Source organism: Quercus lobata, chromosome 11 (genome assembly GCF_001633185.2).
Source record: "Quercus lobata isolate SW786 chromosome 11, ValleyOak3.0 Primary Assembly, whole genome shotgun sequence".
NCBI lineage: Eukaryota > Viridiplantae > Streptophyta > Magnoliopsida > Fagales > Fagaceae > Quercus > Quercus lobata.
In genome coordinates, this window is record NC_044914.1 from 3543877 (window position 1) to 3571324 (window position 27448).

Consider the following 27448-nt stretch of genomic DNA (forward strand, 5'->3'; position numbering starts at 1 on the left):
TTAATGGACTAAAATAACAATTTTTAAAATTGTAGATTAAAATGGCTTGATTAAAATAGGGTGTAAAATGCATTTTATCAGATACTTTTAATATTAATCTACAATATGAATCTACACAAGTGGACCCAGGAGAGGTAGCCTATAAACTCAACCAATTAATTTAGTGAAAACTTTATATATATATATATATATATATAGTATTTCCCCCCTCTTTCTTCCATGATACAATATGATATAAAACCCTTTTTTTTAATTAAAAAAAACAATATGATTAAAAAAATTACGAACTTAGCAAAAAGCAAAAGAAAATAAGGATTACCAATCTTAGTTATTAGCCTATCTGATGGTTGACTAAAAGTTAATAGAAAAAAAAAAAACCATAAGATAGACCTTCATTCTATAATAATTACTCTTTATCTTTAGAACAAGACACTAATACTTTTCCCCCCTAAACACGAAAGGGTGAAATCCAAAAACCTTGCACTAAATACAAAACCCTCAAATTCTACCTCAAATATTAAATACAAAAATTAAGCCACAATACCCAAAATTCTAAACACAAAAATGCAAAATTAAAAAATCCCTAACACAAAGACATTGAATCCAAAACTCAAAATCAAACCTTAACATGAAAACATAAAACCCTAAAACCCAAGTCTGAACCCAAAAATGCAAAACCCAAAACTTGTTGAACCATAAATGAAAATATAAGCACAAAACCCACAACCACCCTAAAAAAAAAAAAAAAAAAAAAAAAAAAAAAAACGTAAATCCCATACGTAAAATCAAAACCACAAACTTAAAAGCAAACAGGTAAAACCCAAATCCTAAACCTTAAAATGGTTAAACACAAGATCTTAAGCCTCAAACTCTAAACTCTAAACAGGAAACCCCAAACTCAAAAACCACAATTTTAATTAATTAGTCACATGGAAGTAGGATGCTGTTAATTAGGTGATAAAACTTTATTTAAATTATATTATTGTTAAATCTTATCCTTTAGTCAAGAGCTTTGTAGCATAATAAGACGCAACTTGAGGGGAAAAAAAATAGTGGGTTGTGTGAGATTTATTGTTTAGAAATTTTTTATAATAGACTTCTATTTCGAATAGAATTTTAATTTTTTTTAATTATTATTAAATCATGCAACTTGAGGGGAAAAAAACCAAAAACAAAAACATGGGTTGTGTAGGATTTAAGTTTAAAAAATTTTGATAATAGACTTTTAGTTTGAATAGAATTTAAATTTGTTTGAAATTATTGTTAAAGATTATTCCTTAGTCAAAATGTGGGTTATATATATATATATATATATATATTATAAAATTAATTTACTAATTAGTGAGAGTAGCCATTTGGCCTTTTAAACCCAACTTTTATTATACTTGAGGAAAAAACATAAACAAAAACAAAAACATGAGTTGTGTGGGATTTAAGTTTAGAAATTTTTAATAATAGACTTTTAGTTTAAATAGAATTTAAATTTGTTTTAAATTATTGTTAAATCTTATACCTTAGTTAAAAGGTGAGCTGTTTTTTTATTTATAAAATTAATTTACTAATTAATGAGAGTAGTCATTTGATGCAACCATAACTTTTAAATTCAATTTTTATTATATATTAAATACTGTATATGATATGATGTGAGGTATAGGAGAGAAAATAATAATAATTGAAACAAGAAACAATTGGTAAAGTCTCTAATGGTTGAATAAGAGATTTGGGGTTCAATCCCCACTTATATCAAAAATTGATTGATGTCTTGGCTTAATGATAAAGAGGTAGAGCAGATGTCATAGGTTGAAATTAGGAAAAAAAAAGAAAAAAAAAAAGCAACTCGTATGCCTGTCCACCGCTTAAAGAAATATCAAAGGTTTTTCTCAAAAAAAGAAAAGAAAGATCAAAGGTCCAACAAACGCTGGATGATCTCTGGCGATTACGAAACACGTAGTTGACATCTTAAGTTAAAGTGCTCCCTAATCCATTCTAATACTTTCCCATCCCAAAGACTATAAATATGAAGTAGTAATTTTCTTCGGGACTTGTGGTACTCTATAAAAAAAAGGAGGGCAACCGCACCGCCACACAAACCATTGAAAGACCAAGAAGAAGAAGAGAAGCAGAGAAAGAAACGGAAAGGCAGGCGCTAAGAGACTTTGAGAAAATAGCAAAGACTTGGTTGCTCGCAGCCGCAGGGAGAAAAGAACTCTAATAACTCACAGAAACCCAGAAAAAGAAACCCTTCCCATTAGGCACAAGAGACCCTTCTCTTGTTTTTAAGTAGTAGAAACTGTGAAACTTTTTTTTTTTTTTTTCCTCTTTGGGCTTCTTTCTTTTTAGTATCTACTCGTTTTGTTCACAAATATCCATATATACATGTACTTATTTTTTGTGTTATATTACAAATATATACACACAAGAAGAGGGAGAGTTGGAAGTCTTGGTTTTGGTGTGTGTAATTGAGAAGGGTTCAAGATGATGACGAGGGTGCTGACTATCAAGAGGGTTCCAACGGTGGTTTCGAATTACCAGGAGGACAGTAATAATGAAGATAATAATTCTGAGAGAGCCTTAGGGTGCAAAAGGAATTGCCTGGGAAAGTGCTGCTTACCTGGTATGTATGTATAAAATAATGCATGATTGCATGTGCTTTTCAATTTTATTGTATAAGTTATTTCTCTTTGATTGTTTTGGAGCAAAGTCACTTCTGGATTAAGTTATTTGTTTGCTGCCCTCAAAATAAGTTATTTGATTAATTGTTAGTAATTTTTTTTTTTAGTTTTTTAAATATGAGTCTTGCTCTTAAAGAAAAAAGTCTAAGAGGAAGAGAAAACTTAGGTGGAGAAAGATTTATCATTTAATTGGATTTTAAGGAAGCTTTTAATTTTATTGTTAATTTTATTTTTTTATTATTGCAAAATTTTTATTATTGTAAAATTTTTATTATTACTATTATAATATAAAGTCCATTTGAAGGTTTTTATTTTTTGGAAAAATTATTATTGATTTGTTGAAAATGTTAAAGTATATATAGTTATAGACTTATGGCTGATTAAGGAAAAAAATAACATTAACAAATAAACTAAAAATTTAAATGAAAATAAAGCTATTACTGATTAAGCATTTACTTATTTTTCAAATTTGACTAGTCAGCATGCCAAAGAGACTTTTAGCTTAACTTATGTTTAAACTTCTTTCAGGAAAACCATATATTTGTACATAAACTAAGCTAAGAGTCTGGTTGTTTGGTATCCGAGGAAAAAATTAGAAAAATAAAATTGAATTTAGTGATGTTATCCATTTAATTAAATTGGAAATATGGAAGGGTTATTTCCAATAAATTTTTATTTATGAATAATAAGTTAAATATGATAAGCAAGCAAAAGAACACACTGAAAATTATTGCAAAAGACATTTTTAAAATTACGTTTTTGGCGAAACAAGCATATACCATGTTCATTGTTATGTTAATTTTTTCTTAGCAAATTGTTTGTTTATTGGGTCTTAATTATTTCTGGTTTTCAGTCTCAAAGCTTCCTCTATATACGTTCAAGATAGACAGAGAGCATCCTATTGAAGATGGAAATGTGAATGTGAATGTGAATTCGTCTGAAGAACTACCTCAGGTATTTTTCCTTCACAATTTGTTGCTTGGACAGTGGGAGGATCGAATGAGACGTGGCCTTTTTCGCTACGACGTAACCAATTGTGAGACAAAGGTTATCCCTGGGAAATACGGATTTATTGCCCAGCTAAACGAAGGTCGCCACCTGAAGAAAAGGCTCACTGAATTTCGGGTCGATCAGGTTCTTCAGCCCTTTGATGACAGTAAATTCAACTTCACCAAAGTTGGCCAAGAAGAAGTGCTGTTCAGGTTTGAACCAAGCAATGACAACAAGAGCCACTTCTTCCCTAGCGCAGATATGGCTTCAGATTTGAACTCTCCTAGCGTTATTGCCATCAATGTAAGCACAATGATCTATAACAAAAGTAGCTACTTTGTTCTTTTGTTAGATTATATATGACCTTATTTATATGCTTTTTAATGTTCTACTTGGATCTTTACTTTGTGTTTGAACGAATTCTTTTAGTACTTGTCTTGACTAACTGGGGTATGAACTTAATTTGTTTTTCAGGTGAGCCCTATTGAGTATGGACATGTTCTAATGATACCTCGGCTTCTCGACTACTTGCCACAGAGGATCGACCATAAGAGCTTCTTTTCTGCAGTTCATATGGCTAGAGAAGCAGCAGATCCCTTGTTTAGAGTGGGTTACAACAGCTTGGGCGCTTTTGCCACTATTAACCACCTGCACTACCAAGTATATATCTATCTTTTCCTATCCAATTGGCCTATTTATTAATTTCTGATATAAGATTATATAGATTCAAATTTTGTTATTGTTCTACTTGATTACAGGCATATTACTTGGCAGTGCCCTTACCAGTTGAGAAAGCTACAAACCGAAGAGTAGGTGAGGAGAAGGGGCTGAGCGATAAAGGAGTGGTTGTTTCAGAGCTGTGGAATTATCCAACACGCGGTCTTGTTTTCGAGGGTGGAAATACGATAAGGGATTTGTCTGATGTAGTAGCTAGTTCTTGCATTTGCCTTCAGAACAAAAATATCCCTTTCAATGTGCTCATCTCAGATTGTGGGAAAAGGATCTTTTTGTTTCCTCAGGTATTGTTATTTCTTATAACCACATTTGCTGACTTCGTATGTTCTTAGTGGCTTTGTGGGTTTTAAATTAGACTTCAGTTCAGGCTTCTCCTTTTATTGAAACACTCATTTGTGACTCATTAAAATTAGACTAATGTTAAGGATATAACATTTTTTCACAAATTTTGAGATAATCTTTTGTGATTGGAACAACATTCCTTTTACTTGGTTTAATCACTGATACTGTTTTTATTATGCATCAACCACAATATTTCATTTTAATTATTTTCAAAAACGTTGTGTACCTAAATTTATTGTTAAAATTACTGGGTTTTTGTATGTTTTGTGCCACGACATGCCCAAAGGTGATACTTTGTTGAGTGTCTCTCAATAATATTTGTGCTTTTTTCAAGACTCTTATAACAACTGAATTACATAATACAGAGTAATATTTATACTTGTGTTTTTCTTTTGGCGAAAGAACTGATATAGTTGCTTCACGTGTATGTTCAGTGTTTTGCTGAGAAACAAGCACTTGGAGAAGTAAGCCAGGAGATATTGGACACTCAAGTAAACCCTGCAGTATGGGAGATCAGCGGACACATAGTGTTGAAAAGAAGGAAGGATTTTGATGATGCATCAGAGGCGTATGCATGGAGACTTCTTGCTGAGGTTTCTTTATCAGAAGTAAGGTTTCAAGAGGTGAAGGATTATGTATTTGAAGCAGCAGGGTTGCAGAAGGCAAATGTGGAAGAGAACAACATAAACGAAAAAGAATCTCTTCACAAGACACCTGCTCGTCCAGCTGCCCCACATTTACCTCGAGACTGTTCAGTTCATCAATGACAGGTTCTTCATTGGCTGGCTCGCTAAAGTAAAATGCTGCCTATTTTGCAAAGAAACTACAATAATTTGTTGTTGCTCGCAATTAGATGTCTAGTAGTTTTTTCATAGTTAGACACTGTTGCTATTGTACATATATATACTGGACACCATATATTCAGCTAGAAATAGTGTTGAAAACGTTGGGTTAATGGGGTTTCTGACAATTATTCAGAACTTTGTGTTGCCTTGTGATCTTATTAGCGGTATAATATATTTTCTTCAAATGAATTTCGATGCACATTGGACCTGTCAGTACACATTTATATATTTTCACGTTTTTGTGTATTGCCTTTTAATCCACTTGATTGCGGCTTGAATCAAGACATATCAACCATTCTTGATTCAAACCTTACTAAGGATTCCATCGGTCAATTCTTTAGTATATAAAAATAATCCTACACCATACAAACAATACATTGAAAATGCATAGGTTTTATTCAGTACACATTTTATATATTTTTACGTTTTTTGTAGCTTTTAGTAGTCTTTCTTCAGTTGTTGTTCCAAATTCCTACACTCAGAGAATGCTTTAGTGTTTTTCTCTGCTCTACTATAGCAACACACCAAACCTAGCTACTCAAGTCTCAAGGACCATTCCTGTACATTTTTCAATGAGATCGAACCTTTCCAGCACCTTACTCATCATAATTGATCAACTTCTATCCAAATGGTAGATTGATCAATCAGCTCAAACCAGAGTCAATTTTGAGGATCTACCATTCTCACAACCCTCAAGAAGATTTTGCTTGTAGTCCCGTGCCCCAACTTTAGTCACACACCACTCGTTAAGACACAACATTGCTCACTTGGGATCACTGGCTCAGCCACGTCAGCCATAATTGACACAAAAGTATCTACCAAATCAACTGCTACATCATTGCCATGCCAGCATCTGCACCTTCAATACTATCACATCAACACAAGCACGTTGTTGACATATAATTGCCATGCGCATGATCGGGCACCTCTGATTTTGAGCTTATATATGATCTACGTTTCTTTCCTCCCTCATCTAATTATTGCCCACAAAAATAGTGAAAAAAAATTTACCTTCACATGGCCCAATCCAATGATGTCACCTATTTCATAACTATAATGGTCAAGGTTCTTATTATTGATATATGGTCAAGGTTCTTAAAATTGATTCAGCCAAGTTATTTATTTATTGTTGAAAAGCTCATTTTTATTTATTTATTTTAGTTGGCATGTTTGACAAACAATTTTGAAAGCAAGACTTGGACTCAACTCATCAGTTCGATAAAAATAATGAATTGAGTTTTAAATTAGCCAAACCCAAGCAACTTGATTTTTTTATAGCTAAATAATATGAAAAAAAGGCATCTATGAGTTAAGAGTCATAATATTTCAATAGTATTTTCAGCTTCTCCCCATGAATGAGTAGGGCCACATGTACATGTCAATGTCATCGTATCAAGGTCCATATTTTCCTTATTTCTAAAAGGAAAATTCTAAATTTATTAATTTTACTTAGAATAGAAAAATAATTAAAAATTTATAATATAGAGAGATTATAAGACAATAAAAATAAAGTTACTTACAAGTCAAATCAGGGGCAAAGGTATATACAAGCCTGGGGGCTATGACTCCCCCAAACTTTTCAAGAAATGTTAGGCAAAATTTGCCAAACAATGCAAATTCTGAAAAATTTTAGCCGGACAGCACACGTTCAAACTTATTTAGTTAGTTAGACTGTTTTTGAAAGTCGATTATCTCAAACTCGACTTCCAGCCAATACCACCAGACCCTCCCGCAAATATTTAAGCTGACGTGGAATTAAAAAATGAAAAAAAAAAAGGCATAGGAAGTCGAGTTTACTGTACTCAACTTCCCTGTTGCAGTAAAAACATTATATGAAAGTCGAGTACCATAAACTCGTCTTCCAGGTTAGGTTTAAAATTATAATGAGGGGGTAAAAAGGGGAATCCAACTTTGATATAATCGACTTCACTCGCCTACGCCGTTCCACTCTTCGATAAACTTCTCTCTCTCTCTCTCTGGTGTCTCTCTCCGGTGTCCCTCTCCGTCCATCGTTTTCCAACTCAACCAGTAGGTTTGTTCTCTCTCTGCCTCTCTAAATGCGATTTCTTTCTCTTTATATTGGCTGAAATGAAATGGGTTTTGATTTGCTTTTTAGGTTTAGTGATTTGGAGATTTGGGTTTCATTTGTTTGTTTTTCTTTCTCTTCATTTGTTTGTTTTTCTTTCTCTTCATTTGTTCGTTCTCCATCATTTTTTTTTTTTTTTTTTTTTTTTTTTTGTTTCGGGCATTGCTCCTGTTGCTGAAGCTAGCAGGTAATTCCTCAATAATTTTATGACCTTCAGAGCTAACCTTTACAGAAAGGTGCATATGAAATTTGTCTAACTTTTGTTCATGATTTAGAAAATAATATTATTAATATACATATAGTTCTTGATCACAGCCAAATTATATAAAGTTAAATCACGGTATGCTTTTTTTTTTAATGTGCATTTTAAAGTTGCTTATGAACTTTTGGATGTTTGTTTGGTAGTGGGATTAGATTTGAAATATGTTTCCATTTTCTTCTGAATGTAAATAATATTTACTCAGTTTGGTATTGCTTATTTTTCAATGTCATACCCTCTGAGAATGTTAGCACTTTGCTTAGTTTATTAGTTGAATACTAGTGGAAATGGTCTTTAAACTTTGGCATTTGCTTGGTCTCAATGTAAACCAATGAATTTTTGAACTGTTTTTTGTTTCATTCACACTTGGGTACCATCTATAAAAGGCAAAAGAGTAGGGTGAGTGGAGAGAAACTTTTAAACAAATTCTAGTGTATATTATTGTCTGTTAGCATGGTTTCTTAGATTTGTCGTTAGTTACTTAGTTTTGGATGATGGCAATTCCTTTTTGAGATATTTGCCTGCCCTAACTATCAGTCATGTTTAGTATATGATATCATTTTGGCTTTTTCCTATTTTTTTCTTAACTTTTTCGTGCTTAGGCCAGAGCAGATTTGCTTGCGTTTTTGTATCTTGAAGTGGCCTTTGATTAGATTCCAGCCTTTGCATAATTATATTTGGGACCCTAAAACCCTTGAGCCATATGCCTTTACCAGTGTGATCTCATGCTTTTAGTTGTCTATTAGTTATCATTTGATAATATGCAAGTTTCTGTTACCACTCTCTCAATACTCCATAATGAAAAATAATTTCTTGAGAGTTTTATAGGGTTGTCTCTTTTTTGGTTTCTGCTTAAATTGTTTCCTTATGTCAAGGACTACATGAAAATGAAATTGAAAAATGAAGTTTGGCGACCATGTTACATTTGCAGCATGACGATAGATCCTAGACCCATTGATCACAGTGTATTGACGGAACAAGTTAAACATCGATTTGAGTTACTGTGGAACCCTAGGGGACAGGTAATTGCATGAGTTTTATTGTACTATGCATTCATGTCACAACTCTAATTAGCCATAAATACTAAATATTTGCATAAGATTTTTATCTATTGTTATAATATTTGCAGGATCCTCCTGGCATACTGGATTGTCGAAGTCGCCATGAAGAATTGGCACTTTGAGCTCCTATGGGAGATGATCGTGTCCTTGCCATTGTGAGGTTGCTTGGTCTAGAGGGTCTGCACTTGGTCCCATCCATACAGCTTGACCATGCATTGATCATTGCATTTGTAGAGCGATAACACCCAGAGACCCATACATTCCACCTACCACATGGTGAAATGACGATCACATTGCAAGATGTGGAAGTTATCATGGGGTTGCCCATCGAGGGTGAGGCAATGGTTGGGCTCAGTAAAAGAACTTGGACAGATGTGTGTACTGAAATGCTTGGAATTCAAATTCCAAATGGCCCTCAAACTGTGCTAAAAGGTCAAAGGATTTTGATACCCGCACTTGTCGAAAGAATCAGACAACCACTGCCTCCGGATGCCAATGAGATTCAAGTTCATCAGTACGCTCACTGCTATATCCTAGCCCTACTAGGGGATATGGTATTTATTGACAAGTCCGGAGATAGGGTCCATCTCATGTGGTTAGAGTTTATGCAGAACCTTCGTAATCCACGCAAGTATAGTTGGGGTAGTGCAACCTTATCCTGGTTGTATAAACAGTTGTGCAATGCAACCGACAAAATGACAAAGCAGATTGGAGGACCATTGATTTTGGTCCAATTATGGACATATATCAGGTTCTCACATATGTCCCCACAGATGGTGCCCCAACCTGAGGGTGTTTATGGTCCACCACTACCACCAATTCCTCTCGCTATAAAGTAAGTATATATTGCATAATTAGTGTGCTATCATGTATTATGCCACATTTTTATACATAAACGACTAATGACCATGCGATGTTACCTGCTTGTAGGTGGGCAGGGGCGATGACTACAAAGAATGCTCCCACGTATGTGCTTTTCGCATATCGCAATCAAATTGCTACGACACGACCCAACCAGGTATAATACTTGTATTTATACAAGTCCATAACATCTTATGTCCTTCAAAAAGTTTTTCATTGCCCACTATTGTGCTATTTTTATGCAAATTATGGGAAAATTTTTGAATGTGGTTGCTTTACTTGGTGGCTTTTGTAGGTTAAGTGGGAGCCATATGGACATGACTTAAGCCATCTTCCTCCTAGTTTTTGCATTGAGGGAAGTAGCGTATAGAGGTCGACCGTTCCACTTATATGTTTTTGGCTTGTAGAGTTCCACCTACCCGATCGTGTCCTACGACAGTTTGGGCTACAACAGGAACAACCCAGAGATGCTAATACCAATCGCGATTTGCACAAAATAGATGAGAGGGGCAAGGTAGAGAAAAATTGGTCGATGATACATGCAGTCCATATTCAGAAGTGGAATGATCGTGACGAGTACATTTGTATTGCACTCAGGATGGAAGGGGTGATGTCACGTTATCATCCATATATGGTGTGATATCGTAGGATCACTCGACTGTATATCGACCGCGCTAGCGCTAAGATGAAAATTTTGGTAATATGCATAAACTTATGTTGTTTAATAATTTTGGAAATTTTGATGTTATGTATGTGTCATACTTAATAATGCCGGTGATTTAATGACAGCTTGCAACCCAACTGGCTGTCCTCAACTGGTTCAGTGAAGAATCTTACGAATACAAGTTCATTAAGAAGGCCCTTGAGAAGGTGAATGAGGTTGATCGTATTGATGTGCCAGCCAATGACGAAGTAATAAACCAGACTGAAATACCAGATATAGGGCCCAGTACGAGCTCAGTTGCTCCAGTTACACGTCATCAACCTGGCACCACCCCTCCTTTGGCCACTGAGACCCCTGTTCCACCCGTGTCCACCCCTCAGGGCACAACCGGGCCTCCCATGCCACCCATCCCTCCCATTGACATTGGATCTCCCTTGCGTTTTACCCATGCTGAATTCGAGTCCTTCCCACATACCACCACCGTTGACCATAACTCACCCATAGCCCCGTCCTATAGCTCCCCCCAGACAGTTATACCCACCCCTAGTCTTCAAACACCCCATGTTGAGCTCATGTCTACCAGCCCAAGTCATACACAATCACCTCCTACTTCCTCTACCTTGATATATGTTCCACAAGCCACGCATCCACATGACAGTGACATTGAGCAGGGGCAATGTGACCAAGCTGAGCAGCCACAGGATGCAAATGCTCATGCTGCACCCAAACGAAAATCGACTCGCACCATCCAACCAAGGAGATGCGGCACAGGTTCTCACCTGGTATTCCAAGTGCTTTACTTTGATTTTAGTTTCATAAATTTTTTGGGTTTCTTTGTGCAAGAATTGTTTGTAAAAGCTTAAAAATATAACATTATGAGCAGGTAACTGAGCATGTTCCGGCCAAACAGTACACTAGACGCAACCAAAAAAAAAGTAAACGGGAGGAGGGTGCAACCTAATATGTTGAAATCCTATAAGGGCTGCTGCAGTCTTATTGTAAGTATGAACTAATTTCCTTTGAAGGGTTTGTACTTTAATTATTGTTGGTCACTTGATTGGTCTGTTTGGTCACTTGATTTGTTAACAGTTTTAATTCTTCTTGAGAGAGATAAGGAATTCAAATTGCTCTCTAGGAATTATTTAAACATATTTAACTATTGCAGAGTATAAGAAGATACTCTTGGAAATTCTGGCTTTACCTGATTGATTTTTTCATTCAACTTGTGCATTAGACTTTGGGGTACTGATCTGTTAAGTTTATGTGAACAGTAAGTTTATAAGCAATATAATGCATTGGGATTATGTGACAGTTAGAATGCCTAGAAGCCAATAATGTTTTCTTGTGGATTATGTGACAGTTAGAATGACAAATTCATAAATTTGTGGATTAAGTGACAGTCATCTTATACTCTTTTGGTTAAACTTTTTACAGGTTAATGCTAATGGACAATTTTGTGGGGTAGCTGAAATGCAAATTACTGGCAGCAAGATAGATGGGGTGGGCAGCAAGAATATGCATCTGGGCATTATAGGAGTTATTTGATTTGTATGGAAAATTTTCTTAGATTTTGTATTGGAGGATATATGGTGTTGGAATGCTCTATTAGATTTTGAGGCTTGTCTATCCAGTTGTTAGAGATTTCTTCAATCTCATACCCAAATGTCTAGAAGACTAGAGTAAAGAGCTTCTATACTTTGAAGAGCAAACTCATATCCTATTCACTGTGTTTGACATTTCACCACGTTGTTGGTTGATGTTAACTGTACATGAATATTTCTGTAATGGAATGTTAATATGAGAAGTCTTCTGTGGGATGGTAAAATATTATAGCTGTATTAAATGGAAGAATACATTATAAGCCTTGGCAAAAGCTTAAACCCTCCATAGAGATATTGTGCAGCAGAATTCTTTTAATGCAGCAGAATTTTTTTAACGCAGCAGAATTTTGATGCAGCAGAATTTTTTTAATGCGGCAGAATTTTGGTGCAGCAGAATTTTTTTAATGCAGCAGAATTTTGGTGCAGCAGAATATATATTGTTTTATGCAGCAAAATGTGACAAGTGATAGTCTTTCTCCTTATGCAGAATATATATTGTTTTATGCAGCAAAATGTGACAATTGTTTTATGCAGAATATATATTGTATTTACCATTTGAAAAAACCTGACAACATTGGCTATATATGAGTTTGAGTAATTAACCAAAAACATTGGTACTTATTGGAAAAATTTCCAGAGGTAGAATGAAGAATTCCTTGGCCAGCTTCTCTATGCTCTCAAGCAAACTAAGCTCAATGTCATGGTTGATTACCTTAACAAAATACCAAAGTATTAGCTTACACTGTAAAATGACCATTTTTAGCACTAACATTAAGATATGCAATTTGTGTACCCGAAAGAATCCCCACTCCTCACAAGCTATTCCAAGCTTCAAAATTTCACTATGGACTTCATCTTTGTCTCCTTTTATAAGCTTGGAGAAAGGGGTACGGGGGCCATAGGAATAGAACTTAGAGGTAAGTGAATGCAAAGACGTTTTACTTGGTAACTCTGAGAGTTTAAGTGGAAAATGAGAGTTGAGTGTATAAGTAATCTGAGATGGGGGTGGTTGTAAAATTTATTGGAACTCGAGTTTGCTAGACTCGAGTTCCATTTAAATAAATTTTTACCGTGCTCACATAATTGAGCTAGGTGGGTTGGTGGGGGGGATTTACTGGAAGTCGAGTTCAGTATGCTCGACTTTCAATGGAAGCCAAAGTTCCCTAAACTCGACTTTCAATACCCTACAATGGAGTGGTAACTTTCTTTAGTGCACCTAGAAGTCGAGTTTATTGTACTCGACTTCCATGGAAGTCGAGTACATTATACTCAATTTCCTGGTGCCATTTTTTTTTTTTTTTGGGCATACACTAGGAGTGGTAATTGTTCTTAGTGCACCTGGAAGTTGAGTACAGTAAACTCGACTTCCTAGTGCTTTTTTTTTGGCCTATAGTACTAAGAATCCTGGAGTGGTAATATTTTTTTACTGCACCTAGAAGTCGAGTTCACTATACTCGACTTCCTGGCGCCTTTTTTTCATTATTTAATTCCACGCCAGCTTAAATATTTGTGGGGGGAGGTGGTGATATTGCCTGGAAGTTGAGTTTGAGAAAATCGACTTTCAAAAAGAGTCTATCTAACTAAATAAGTTTGAACGCGTGCTGTCCAGCTAAAATTTTTCAGAATTTGCACTCTTTGGCAAATTTTTCCGAAATGTTCATAAGAAAACATTATATTTCTCTTTGTGGGTGCACAAAAAACTTTGCATGAGTAATTAAGAGATACAATACTCATGAGAATCTTTACCATGCATCATCGTCCTTCTAGAGTATTCGTTAATACATTATTTGATTCTGGTTGATCAGAAGAAGTCGCCTTGGATTGGTCTCTCCCTATGAAAAAGGCGGGTCGTTTGGGAGTTGGAAGGTTCACAGTTTCAATATCAAACATCTTGATAACATTCATCATAGTAGGGCGATCACCTGGATTCTCTTGTACACATAATAGGCCAATATTTACACACTTCACAAATTGATTTGCAATACAAGTATCTTGTAAGGTCTCGTCCATTATATCCAAAACCTTTTTGTCTGTCCACAGTCTCCATGCCTGTGACAATAAAATTGGTATGAATAAAAAAATGACCAAAGCGTAGAATGATCCTATAATTAAGAAAATTATGCACACTTACATAACCTAGAAGGCTCATTGCTTGTTCTGACTGATAAAAACTTGTGTTCTTTTTTCCACTTATAATCTCAAGTAGAACAACTCCAAAACTGAAAACATCAGATTTGATTGAAAAAATTCCTTCTACTGCATACTCAGGGGAGATATAACCACTGTATTGCAATGGTCATAATAAATTATAATATTAGCAAGGAAATTATGGGCATATTCTCTAAATAATGTTTTAGGATTTAAGATTTTCAAAATGTTTTTTTTTGATAGATAAGATATGCCATAATATGTAATAACATAAACAACTGACCACAATAATCATGTTGTTTGAAAGAAACATACTGTGTTCCAACTATTTTAGTTGTGTTTGCCTCAGTTTGTGTGCCACCAACAATCCTCGCCAATCCAAAATCAGATATTTTGGGGTTCATTTTTTGATCTAGAAGAATGTTACTGGTTTTCAAATCTCTATGAATGACCCTTAATCTAGAGTCGTGGTGAAGATAAAGAAGTCCTCGAGCGATTCCCCAAATGATGTTGAAACGCATCTCCCAATCCAAAAGTACGCTTTGCTTTTGATCTTGCAAGTTTTCATTTCCATTTCAAAGAACGGTTTTAGTAACTATAATAAGCAATCAATTACTAAAATAAGAAACAATGTGAACATAACATGGATAGTAAAATATTAGGGAGTAGGTTTAAAAACTAACCAAATATAAAGAAGTCTAAACTTTTATTCGGCATGTACTCATAAAGTAAAATTTTTTCAGTCCCTTTTATGCAATATCCATAGAGTTTGACAAGGTTTCGATGTTGAAGTCTTGCAATCAATACCACTTCGTTCTTAAATTCTTGTAAACCTTGACTCGAGACCCTTGAAAGCCTCTTTACTGCAATTTCTTGACCATTTGGAAGTTTACCCTGAAACCAAAATTCCAATAAACAATATTACCATTAACCAAAAACTATTTGCATGGTATGAACATTAATGACCAATAAATGTTGCTGAAATTACCTTGTAAACAGGCCCATAGCCTCCTTCTCCAAGCTTGTTTTCATTTGAGAAGTTATTTGTAGCAATTAATATGCTTTCCAAATCAAAAAAAGGAACATCTATGCCTTTTTCATCTTCTTCTTTGAACTCACTTAAGTCTATCAAAGCTTGGACATGAATTTCACCGTTTAACATCCTTTGTGCTCGATTTCTTTGATCAATTTTTCTATTTTCTAAATTCAAAAGATACTTCTATGTCTTAGTTCACATCTTAATCACATGGAAGAACTTATAAATATTTGTATTCATATTCAAATTGACAAAAACTATAAATCGTGCATAGCTTGCGTTTTGAAAGGTAGTTACCTTGTCTCTTGGCTATGTTTCTATGCCATATGTAAACAGAACTAATGGCACAGAGAATACTCACACTAGTTATTCCAATAATCAGAAGCAATGTCACCCACTTTTCTGATGGCAATGAATAGACAGGAAAGAAAAAATACTTGTCATACTTTAATAAAATGAATGTGAACAAAAGCATCTTAAATCATATTTTGTTATCATGAACATGCGCAAATGATTGGTTTAAACGATGATAATTAGCAGGATTCAATTGATGTTGTTTTCATCAATTGTGTAATTATAATGTTATTGTTGTGCAAAATACAAACTTTGCAGTGACGTAGTTAGAACTCTTTTTTAGGGGGTGACCTTTAGGACAAAAATGAAATTGTATATATGAAACTCAAATCAGACATAAATGTGTGCGCAAGCAAGTGTGCACACATGCACACAATATATACTATCTTTCATATAAAATTGAATGAGTCATATATTATTGAGTAATGGCAAAATCTGTGAGTTTTATTTTAAAAAATTGATTTTAAATTGAACATTTATATGATATTCGTAATGTTAAGATCAATGAGTTTAATTTAATAATGTGTTAAGAGAGATTTTTGCTTTATTGAAACTTTTAATTTTTTGAACATTTAAATTGTTATTTTTGAAAAATAACGAACATTTATCATTCATAATACTAACAAACTTATGGAATACACTAGTTGCCTTGCATATATAAAAGTATTTGACCCACAAATAAAAAAGAATACATCAATTAAAAATCATTTTAGAAAATACTATTATTCCAATCTATTTCTCGAAAAATTTAATTTTCTTTTAAATTGACATGTCATGTAAAATTGCACTCTAACTCTTTACTATCCCAAATCTCAACAAACTATATACTAGAAAATAAGAAGAAAAAATAACAATAAATAAATTGAACAAAAAAATTATTTCATTCAAGAAAATTATGATAACTAAGTACGTTAAACACACAAACCAAAAAGTGCATTGTTGGAATTTGGTTACAAAACCTAAAACTCAGACAATATTTTTATCACTCAAATCAAATAGGAACTTTATTTTAGAATTGGCATTGAAATTTCTTTAGCTAGTGCCTTAAGGAAAATTATATTAAAACCACTGAAGATTTGTTATGCATATTTTCATTAAAAAAAAAAAAAAATAAATTTAAGGACTTTTATAAAAATTTTATAATTTACTTGTAATCTTATTATTTTGTATGTGATATTACAATTTCTTAACTTTTTTCAATTTCCTTAAAAGACTTTTTTGTTTTTATTACGTGGGGTTCATATCTTTTTAGAGGCCAAACTCTGATAAATAGCACACTGTAAATTATTAAAAATAATTTATAAATAACATGATATATAATATATATATATATATATATATATTATTGGGACTATGGGGTCATTGCCCCCCTTAGTAACAATATAGCTCCATCCCTTACAAAACTATTATATATAACATATAACATTTATTGCTTGGTATAAGCAATTTTTTTGTGATTAGTATGGTTAGGTTTTGTTGGAATGATGTAGATTAAATGACTTTTGTATTGGGTCTCAAAGATTCCATGGTCAATTGAGTTCACAATATAATACTGTAGGATATAAAATAGGGACTTAGACCACATATTTTATAGAATTTAATATCTAAGTTAAATAGGCAAAGTCCTAACATTGTGGTAAAGAAGCAAAGCATCCATTAACACAATTTAGAAAGAAGAAATGCAAAGTAAAAAAATCACTGCTTCAGCAACAAGGCAAACGACATATTCTAACCTTTTCTACATTTTAACATTGCGCCATCCCATCGATAGCTAAAGGTGCAAAGACACCTCCTCTTTCCATCTCTTGCGGATTTGCAAGTCGAATGTGACCAACCATTGCAATATGCAGATGAATTACAAATAGGCTCCCGTGGTGGCTTCCAAACAATCTCAACCTCATCTGTTGAAATTTCAGAACTAAAGTTTCTTGGAATGGTTGAATCAAATGGCAACGAATGGTTGAGCCGCAGATTTCCTTTGTCATTAACTTGGATTAAAAAGGTTCGTGTATCTGGATCAATACTAGCGACTCGATATGTGCCACTTGGTGCAATGAAGCTAACCTGGCGTGAGGTAGTATTGCAATTGAAACTGAAGTAATTAGGATCACCACAACTTGCTCCAGTGCTCAATGGATAGGGGATCATATTTATGCCGCAAGGCTCACAACTTTGTCCAACTTTGTAGTACTGTTTTGAGCTTCCTGCATGTCAAATCCATAAATGTTTTTTTTTTTTTAATGTGATATGTCAAATCCATCTGTTGACACCTTGACAACTATCAGCAGATGGGTGAGAGATTATCTACTAACTATATATAAAAAGCGTGAAAAGGCCCAGAAGTAGTGTTTTGGTTTATTCAAGTGTGAGCCAAAAACGACACCGTTTCAATGATAAAACTGTTTAGTCAAACGTTTGTGTTGTCTTTTACGTTTTACGTGAATAAATGAAGAAAAACTCAAAAGCTTTCAAAATTATCTCCACCAACCACGTGGCCTATGCTATTTAAATTTTTGTTTTTCTCTAGACTTTCTTTTATTTCGTTACCTAGGCACCAGCCACATACACGTCACAGACACACGTCCCAGCATTAATAAGCAAAAAAGTATCAATTCTAACTCCCAAAATCACTCTAGACGAGTTACAAATGTGTAAATTTGTAAAATTGTTACTTTAACTATATAAATTTATATTAATACTATTCACTTTGCATATAATTTTTTATTATTTCTTTACGTATCCTGAAGCAGAAGAAAGATAGTTAATGATGGTTATTGTGTGTGAAGAAAGAAAAAAAATTATAAAAAATCAAGAAAAATTAATATTTTAATGTAATGAAGTATAAAAAAGATAATATGATGTATATTATTTTGAAAGTGAGTATGTAAAATAAAAAAATAAAAAATAAAAAAGTTGGTTCTTATACTAAAATAGACGAAATTTTTTTTGACGAGCTAATGTGAATGCTCCTACTATCTATTAACTATGTGTTGTTTATTTTTTAATCTTTTTGGGTGAACAAATTTATAGTTTTTGTAAATAAAGTACTTTCAGTAGTTGTATTAGAAGTATTTTATAAGGCCACTTATTTAGACAAAAGCAAAGTCTAGTCAAACTAAAATAATTAGATAAGTGATATATTTTTAGCTTTTGCAATTGTATTTTCATTATTATTTTTATTATTTTCACAATGATGTATATATAAACTTAATTATGAGATTTTGCTAATAATTGTTTATTTGACAAATGACAATGTTTTTGGGCGGACAACATAGCTTTTGCCAAGAAAATAATCTTAATAGATTATCAATAACAAATTGTTTTCCTAATTAGTCCAGTTAATCATTGTTGGACAACAATTGATATGTCATTTTGTTTGTTTGCAAAGTATCTTCATATGGGTATGTTTTAATTTTGTGTGTGTATGTATATATATATATATATATATATATCAAGAAAATTCGCTCATAAAATAAGTAGATGAAAATTTTAATATAAAAAGAAAGTAATATATACATACATACATATATATATATATATATTTATTTATAGAGAGAACACAAAGTATCATTAGTTTTTTTAAAAAAGCAATATGAAATTATTAATTTATTTATTTCGGTTAAAAAATATCCTTCCCTTGGTGTAGACAAGATTATCACCAATTGGTTATGATAGCAATTGGTTATAATGATTATAACCAAAATAGCAATTAGTTTTTGGTGTAGACAAAAAAATTTTAACCCTAAATCTCTTGCTCGATGATAAGAAACTTTACCACTCGAATTAAATAGAACTAACATATTTTTAGGATTTTACTTATTTAGTTAGGGTATTTTAAATATTACATAATAGAATATTCCACAAATTAAAAGATTCCGTTGGGGTTCAAGTAAGAGATTTGTAGGGGTAGTTATTGCTTACTTCCAAAACTTAAGGGGGAATAGCCTGGTTTTAATGTTTAGGGGAGGAATTGTGAACTACCCCAAACATAAAGGAGAAAATGTGATGTAGGAGCACAATCATAAATTATTTTAAAATTTTTATTTTGGATTTTCTTTGGATTATTCCACATTTTAAGTTTTTATTTATTTAGTTATGATAGGGATTAGTTTAGTATTTGGATTAGTAAAGATTAGTATTTAGTTCATTTAAGATTGGTTTCATAAACGCTATCTTTATCACTTGATTTATTGGAAACTCTACAAAACCTGGGATGATTGAACTCGGACTATTTTTTTAATTTATGAAATTCATTTTGAACAATTGTTTGTGTTTGGTGGTGATTTCTAACAATTTTGGCACTGTTCTAGTCCTCCATCCAAATGCTTTTTCCCCTTTTTATATTGAGGTCATCTTATATATTTCTAATGTCATTTCTACATCTACTTTAGTGAAAAATGGCTAATTATAATATCGCACTTCTAGATAATTATAAACTACTTCACAGATTATCAAGACTAGTAAATATTCATATTTTTCAAGAAAGCTAGATATTTTTTTACAATAATTCAATGCGAGAATATCGATATTTTAAAATGTCTACATTTTATTACATAAAAGTGTACGTGAAAAAAGAGATAATGTAAGAAAATCTAAACCTGTTAAATAATATCCATACTTTAACTATGATGTAAAAGAAGGTGGAAAGTATTGGACGTGAAACAATCAAAACCCTGCTGAAAAACAGCAGGTGGTTGCAATTTATAAACTCAGTAAAAGCATGCAAACCCATGTGAAAAGGATTAGTACCTATATCAGATATCGCCACACGGACGGAAATGCTCTGGACGGAAAAGCTGTTGGAACCTTCGGCATACTCTTGAAGATCAAGTAGATCTTGCGTCACAATATAGCAATTATTATTAGTGTCATTGTCATAGGAATAAGACCTGCAGTCGCAGCTTTTAAGACACTCCGTTTTGCAAGCCGATTCGTCTTTGACCGGAACTCTCTTTAAGTTACTATCTTTATCGTCCCAACTCATTGCGTGTACGGGAAAAAACATATCGTTTTCGCCACATGACATCGAGTTTCTGGCGCACCCATTTGAAAAATCTCCAGAATGCCACTTCTCTGGTGCATTGGGCTTGAACCCCGGCAAACATTTGCACACCAAGTTATTGTCTGGATTACAAACACCATAGTTTCCGCAATAGTTATACACAGCACATTTGTTACCCGGCTCTGCCATTATCAAGGACCAATTCATACCTTTCACATCCCATCTCCAATACTCCAACTTCCCACTAAAACCCATCACAACCCTTGCAGTAAAATCCCTTGAAAGATTTCCTAATTTAGCATCCATTTGGTCTGAACTAAACCGATCACAGTAAATATTACCTCCTTTGTAAATTTTATTTGAGCTCCTGTATTTACCAAGCGAAAAGCTCCCTTTTCCAGGGTCATCAGAGCCTTTCCAAGAAGTCAAATACAAATACATGTTTTGATCCATGCCTGGAAGAAGTGTATCAGTTGAAGTGTCAGAACCAGTTGAAGTGTTAAAGCTCTCCCACAGAATATTATTCAGCACTCCATAATCTTCGTAAACCAAGTTTCCCGAATTTGTGAGAGTCACGGTCCGGTTACACGGACATGAGCTTCCAATATTCGTAGACCAATATACCTTTCCAGTCGTATCCAATACCATGAGCTCGCCATCTTCTGTAAGGTTGAAAACTCCATTGGCATTGATAATTGGGCTATCTCGGTTGGCAACCCATACAACTGTTCGGTTATCCCACTCGTGGTACCATATTCCAACATATCTTTTGTTGCCAGAGCTTCCAGTAGGACTAAAGAATCCAAATTCAAATCTCCCTCCAGCCGAAACCAGAGTTTCTCCGTTGTCGCTAATCCACTCTCCTTGCTTCAGTGTGTCTCTAGCTTCGCAATATGCATAAAAGGAACACAACAGTGGCATGTACAAGATCAACATGGAAGACAGCCTGCAGTTAGAAGACCATCTCCTAATATTGGCGCTTGTTCTCATTTTTTCCCTTTGGCTTACCATAAATATTAATGATTAAGAATATACAATATAAATAGAATTGTTTCTCTGTTGTCTGAATGTAAACGTAACATGAATGATAGATGAAGGTGCACAGTGGATTTTAACGCCTCCTATGTTCGTTAGCATTTTAGAAGTTTGTGTGGACTTCGGCATATTCAGCCCATTTCATGTCGTTTGGGATGTAAACATTGTAATTTCCACGACTGCAATTTCCAGTTCCAAATCCTACCATATACAAAGAATCTGTTTGAGAATTGTTTATTTAGTTGAAATTGAAGATTTTTTGTTGAAAGTGTAAAAAAAAGAAGAAGTTAAAAGCTAGCTAAATAATACAATGAAACCTATGAATAATACTAAAACATGTAACAGGACCATAAATAGTACCCAAAAAAAAAGCAAAAAACTAAAATAAACTGAAACTTTCATTAGTTTCCAAATGGAGTCTAATACAAAACTATAATGTTGCCACTAAGCTATAGTACAAATGACCCTTTTCCGATTGAAAGAACACAATTTAAAGGTATGATTAAAATTCATTGAATACATATAACTTCTTTATCTTTACCTCTATTAAAAAGAGGGAAGTAGCTCTATTTTGTCGAGCACTTTGTTAAGTACCTTGTGCTCACCACTCGCCAGGAGTAAGCCAAACGCAAGTAAAAATGCCTTGATGACAAAAGGCCGAATAACGGGTCTTCAAACTGTTGTACATTTTTGTCGCCTTTTAATTTTGTTTTGAGAAAACTATTTTTTAAGTTTCACTAAATTTATTTCTGATAATAGCTTAATTTTACATATTTATATCATTATTAAAAAATATTATCACATTTATTTTGAGTTAATTCATGAATTTGATAGTTGGTTTTGGAATAATGCTAAATAATCAATTTTGTTCTTAATTAAATTCTAATGCGTGAATTTGTCTTCTGTAGAATAATGAAATTAAATAAGTAGATTTATGCAAAGAAAAAAGTTAATGGACTATACTTTTACAAGAGGCATGATGAAGTCAAAGAAAATCAACCCAAATAAATTCAAGTCCAATTGAAGCAAGAAATCAAAAGAAATTTGCACCAAATCCAAGTCCAATTCAGATTAAAATTCCAACTTACGCACCAGTTAGTATTTGGGCTTAACTTTTGGCTCAGATATCCAATTGAGATGACTCAAGTTGGACTGGAAAGCTAACTTAAATAGTTACAACTTTATAGTTTACCAAAAGTCTGAATTCTAAAGTTAAATGAGCCAAAAACGTCGGTTAAATGAAGTCTAAAAACTTGGGATTTTCTCTAAACAAGAATTCAACTTGTAATAGAATTTCTTGACCTATTTAAAGGCGCTTTAGGGCAAAATTCAGAGGGGAGCTACCATATAACATAATTTAGGTTTTCTAAAAGTTTCTTTACAATTTTTATAGTTTTATTTGTGTTATGGCTTGTTAGAAGCCTTGCTAAAGTAAGGAGTGAAACCTAACCGTTTATTGGTATATTCTTAACAATTATTTATTGGTTTTAATGCTTATGTTTTTTATTGTTTTACTCAACTAAAAAAGTGTTTAGTTTTGTATAATCCTTTGATTTATCGTAGACTCTGGACACGTTAAATGCTTAATATTCCTTACGAACCAATTCACTAGTTTTGTTTGGCCTAAAATCAATCAATTTTATAAAACTACCCTAAACAATTAATTCTAGAGTTTTTATTGTTAAATCATTTGACTAAGATCATCATTTGTATAAATTTTAGTTGAGTTATAAAATAAATATTGTTAAGACTACCAATAGATGTTTTGTGTGTAGATCTCTAAACCTTAACGCCTTAATATATTGTTATTTTCTCTCAACTTAAATTAACTTTACTAAACCATCAAAAATCTCTTCAATTAAACTTTATTATTTTAGTTTTATTCTCTTGTGGTTTGCTAATCAATTCCCTTTTCCCTGTGGATTCGACCTCGCACTTACCGAGTTATTACTTCGCCATAATCCTGCACTTGAGAGCATTATTTAAGTCAATTTCAATCCTCTAACTTTATTTTTATTCAATTGAATCATTTGAACTTCAAAATTAAGGCATTCAATTAGCATCTATTGCATTTAGGGCTATACGCGATTTGGTTTGGTCAGTTTTGAAGAGGTTTTTTGTACCACACCTATAAGGTGTGGTTTCACCCTATCCATGACCGCAGCTTAATTTTAGAGGGTAAAAACCAGTCTACACAAGGTACGGTTAATTCAAGGTAGTCAAAGCCAAAAGGCGACCTTAAGGTGCCAAGGCCTCATATCGCCTAAGGCGTCAAAAAGGTGCTAGCCCAAGTAAAGCAAGGCGCCAAATTCTTAATATATTTATTATACATGTAGAACTTAAATCATATGTACCTAGTGTATTATAATATTATAATGAAGTGTTTTTAAATGTGTATCATGAATAAACTAGGTCTATTAAATTACTTCAAAATAGGATTAAGATGGTTTAGGCTCTATTAGTTAGTTCTAACAATACGTTTTACAACAAGCTTCTATATAAGCAAGGTTGTCAAAATCGGGATCCTATGTAAGATCGTTGAAGGTAGGTGAGATCGTAGATCGTAAGATCGGATCGTGAATCGTAAGATCCTACATATTTTCAGATTTAAAACAAAAAACACATTGATAATGACTTTGTATGTTGAATAATTACGTAAATTATAAATTCATCCATAAAAAAACTTAGATTTGTATCATATGATGTAATTTGCATGTTATACATCGCTAAGTATATACTAACGAAACAAATATATTTAAGTGTTGACTTAATGTATCTAAAAAGTTCAATAAATATTTAATTAGCAACCAAATACCAAAATATTTATCAAAACATAAGGAAAATATTTTTAAGTTCTAAGTTCCAAATTTGAAATCCAAAATAAGTTAGCAAATGGAAACTAGCTAACTACAATATGAAATCCAAAAGTAAGATGAATATTAAGATAAAGTGAATATTTAATTATTCCCATTCTAAGGTTCTTATAACCACCGTCCTAAATTCCTAATCATCATCATTCATTTCATCATCTATGTAGACATTATATATTTGTATATTAGAGTTGTAAAAGATATCAAGATACAATTTCACACTCAACTATTCAAGTTATACCACTCAGCAACAATTAAAGAGTATACTCAAAAAAATAATCAATCTATATACAAATACAAGCATAACTGATAAAATTATATAAAAAAAAATATTTTAGTAATATTAGAACACAAATTAGTATATTGATCAAACAAATTTAACAATATTATATCTTAAAATGCAGCAAAGCCAAGTCAAATTCTTCATTTAGAAATGATGAAACATTCTTTCATTTTGATTACAAGTGAACTAGAAACTAGAAAATATTTGCTTAGGTTGACATAATTTTATAAAACAAAAAATAAAAAGTCATACCATCACAACATGAAAAAATAAAAATCCTTAAAGCTTCATCAAAACAAAAAATTTATCCAAAAAAACAAAAAAAACAAAAAAATTATGTTTTTGGTAGGATCGGTAGAATCCCATACGATCCTATGATCCTATACGATCCTACACGATCCTACATACGATCCTACCATTTTTACGATCCTAGTGCAATTCTAATCGTTTTGGTGAGGTGGGATTGTAAAATCGTGCGATCCTACGATCCAGATCGCGATTTTGACAACCATGTATATAAGAGTAAGTCTTACAAAACAAATTTGTAAATTAATTTAACAAACAATAGGTTTTATAACATGCCTTTTCAAATTAATAATCTAAAAATAGGATTCACTACAAACTTCTATAAAAAAAAAAAAAAAAAATTAAAAAAAAAAAAAAACCTTGAGGCTCTCGTCTTAGTGCCTTTTTCATGGCTTAAGGCGATTGCCTTGCTCACCTAGGCTTTAAAGGCAAGCACCTCATTAAAGGCGCCTCACCTTAGAGCTTTTAAGGCACTGTAGTGGCACCTTGCCTCACCCAGGCGCCTAGGCAAGCGTACGTTAGGCTCACCTTTGACTACATTGGGTTAATTTCAGCGGTTCGGTGCGGTAAGTTCATTTATTTGGGCTAGGCTTTTAAAAATTATTATTCCAAGTTTTGGGCTTTTAGGCCTCTATAAAGAATAGCATTTAAGCCCATTTTGACTTTATTACAACATATACACAGCCGTTCACCAAGTTCTATAACTATCTGCAGATAATAATCATTCAAGCAGCGCTAAAATGACACATTAGCTTGGATAATAAAATAATAATATTAGCTTTTTCATTGCTAAAATCACAACAGAATAATGGAACAATAGGATAATTAAGATAAAAAATTACAATCTTTGATCCCTAGAAACAAAATAAAATAGCAAATCTACTCATCAAAAAAAAAAAAAAATCATACAGCAATCCTACTTAAAAAAAAAAAAAAAAAACTCATAGAGACAAGATCAAACAGCGTGAGTGAAGAAAAAAAAAAAAAAACCCAAGATGCAAAATCAAACACAAGCATAATTAACTCAAAACAAAATCAAACATTAGTGAACTCAAAACAAATAAAAAATAGAATACCCTTGAAGTCTTTGATACTTTCAGATTTAGTCCTTTATGAGGCTAAATCTCTTAAAACACCCCTGAAATTGCAAGAAAATAACCCAAAAAACAAAGATTAGAATCACCAAATAAGTTGATCGGTGAACTAAAAAAACCAAAAAAAATTAGGGATTAGGATTTACCAAAGAAAGAGCTACATAACTCTGCGGTGGAGAACTGAGAGGAGAGAGAGAGAGAGAGAGACTGATTGGCTTAGGAAGTGTTAGACTGTGAGAAGAGTTTTTTTTCAGAGGGTGAGAGAGAGTGAGACCGTGACGGTGAGAGTGAGTTCTGAGATGAGAGAGCGGAGAGGCCAAGTATAAGTATTTTAGAATTTTAGTGAAGGGCTTAGTTGAGAATCAGAAAATAAGAGGGAAAAATGACTGTTTGTTTGGCGGGATTGGGCTGTGTGGTTGAGGGAGTTCAATGTGTGTGGCTGAGAGCAAAAGAGATTGAAAACCAAAATGTCACTGCAACATTTAAGAGGGTTGAAAACCAAAATGTCACTACAACATTTTATGTAACGGCTCCTCAGGAAACGTTATCTAGTTTGATTTCAATGTATACCATTTCTAGTAGCTGTAGGTGATAATATTTGTCCCTGCATTCCCATGAGCATTTCAAACTTGCCAGGAAACACACACGAAAGAGGGGGCTGGGGAAGACTTTACTCAACATCTTGAGGCACGGGTCTTCGTAGTCCAGTCATTTTTCTCTGCTAAAGCACTGCACCGAAATTTTTGAATCATAACGACCAAGACTATCTTCCTCTCAAGAAAATGAGCACCAAAGACTAGAAATGGCTTCATTCAATGTCAGGCCGACTAGGAAATCCTGATTGATTTTGCTTGCAATCGTGAATCACAGGGACCGAAACTTAAGCATTGATTAAGTTACACTTGTGTATTCTCTCAATTTCCTACTGCATATGTTAAAATCACTAATGTCAAGCAATTAAGTTTGACTATTCAAGTCATTTCTAGAAAAGAAAAAAAAAAAAAAATTTAAAACTAGACCGTACAAGATCGAGTACTATAAGATACTCGATTTCACTCACATTATTTTTTTTAGTGAAGTGTTACATCCCAATATTTTTATAATATTTTTACAACAAATTATAGGTGATTAGTTGTATTGATTCAAATTTGAATCTAACATCAAGATTACTTTTTTGTCTTAACAATAACAACCAGTAACAACT

At 33.1% G+C, this 27448-nt stretch overlaps 2 protein-coding genes across 3 annotated transcripts; one reads left to right on the forward strand and one right to left on the reverse strand.

Moving 5' to 3' along the window:
• The first annotated feature begins 2316 nt into the window (after positions 1-2316).
• On the forward strand, positions 2317-5506 carry LOC115969592 (GDP-L-galactose phosphorylase 2-like). The gene is made up of 5 exons (XM_031089280.1): positions 2317-2614; positions 3526-3965; positions 4137-4322; positions 4421-4681; positions 5174-5506. The coding sequence occupies exons 1-5, from the start codon at positions 2476-2478 to the stop codon at positions 5504-5506; spliced, it is 1359 nt and encodes a 452-aa protein (XP_030945140.1). The 5' UTR covers positions 2317-2475.
• An 8275-nt stretch (positions 5507-13781) lies between these two features.
• On the reverse strand, positions 13782-26753 carry LOC115969613 (G-type lectin S-receptor-like serine/threonine-protein kinase At4g03230). Of its 2 annotated transcripts, XM_031089302.1 has the most exons (10): positions 26391-26753; positions 26227-26288; positions 20404-21892; positions 17388-17858; positions 15598-15702; positions 15253-15464; positions 14948-15158; positions 14580-14817; positions 14248-14398; positions 13782-14165 (listed from the first exon to the last, which is right to left on the reverse strand). In XM_031089302.1, the coding sequence occupies exons 3-10, from the start codon at positions 21665-21667 to the stop codon at positions 13869-13871; spliced, it is 2949 nt and encodes a 982-aa protein (XP_030945162.1). In that variant the 5' UTR covers positions 21668-21892; positions 26227-26288; positions 26391-26753; the 3' UTR covers positions 13782-13868. The 2 variants fall into 2 exon arrangements, with proteins under 2 accessions (XP_030945162.1, XP_030945163.1); XM_031089303.1 differs by lacking the exon at positions 26391-26753 and having other exon boundaries at positions 26227-26369.
• Between the last annotated feature and the right edge of the window lie 695 nt (positions 26754-27448).

Bases quoted from the DNA above. Each gene is read 5' to 3' on its own strand.
- LOC115969592 (XM_031089280.1), top strand. From the start codon at position 2,476: ATGATGACGAGGGTGCTGACTATCAAGAGGGTTCCAACGGTGGTTTCG. The intron at 2,615-3,525 runs GTATGTATGTAT...TCTGGTTTTCAG, and splicing joins GGGAAAGTGCTGCTTACCTG to TCTCAAAGCTTCCTCTATAT. The intron at 4,323-4,420 runs GTATATATCTAT...ACTTGATTACAG, and splicing joins TTAACCACCTGCACTACCAA to GCATATTACTTGGCAGTGCC.
- LOC115969613 (XM_031089302.1), bottom strand. From the start codon at position 21,667: ATGGTAAGCCAAAGGGAAAAAATGAGAACAAGCGCCAATATTAGGAGA. The intron at 15,159-15,252 runs GTAATTTCAGCA...TTTTGGTTTCAG, and splicing joins GCTATGGGCCTGTTTACAAG to GGTAAACTTCCAAATGGTCA. The intron at 14,166-14,247 runs GTAAGTGTGCAT...TTATTGTCACAG, and splicing joins CAATGAGCCTTCTAGGTTAT to GCATGGAGACTGTGGACAGA.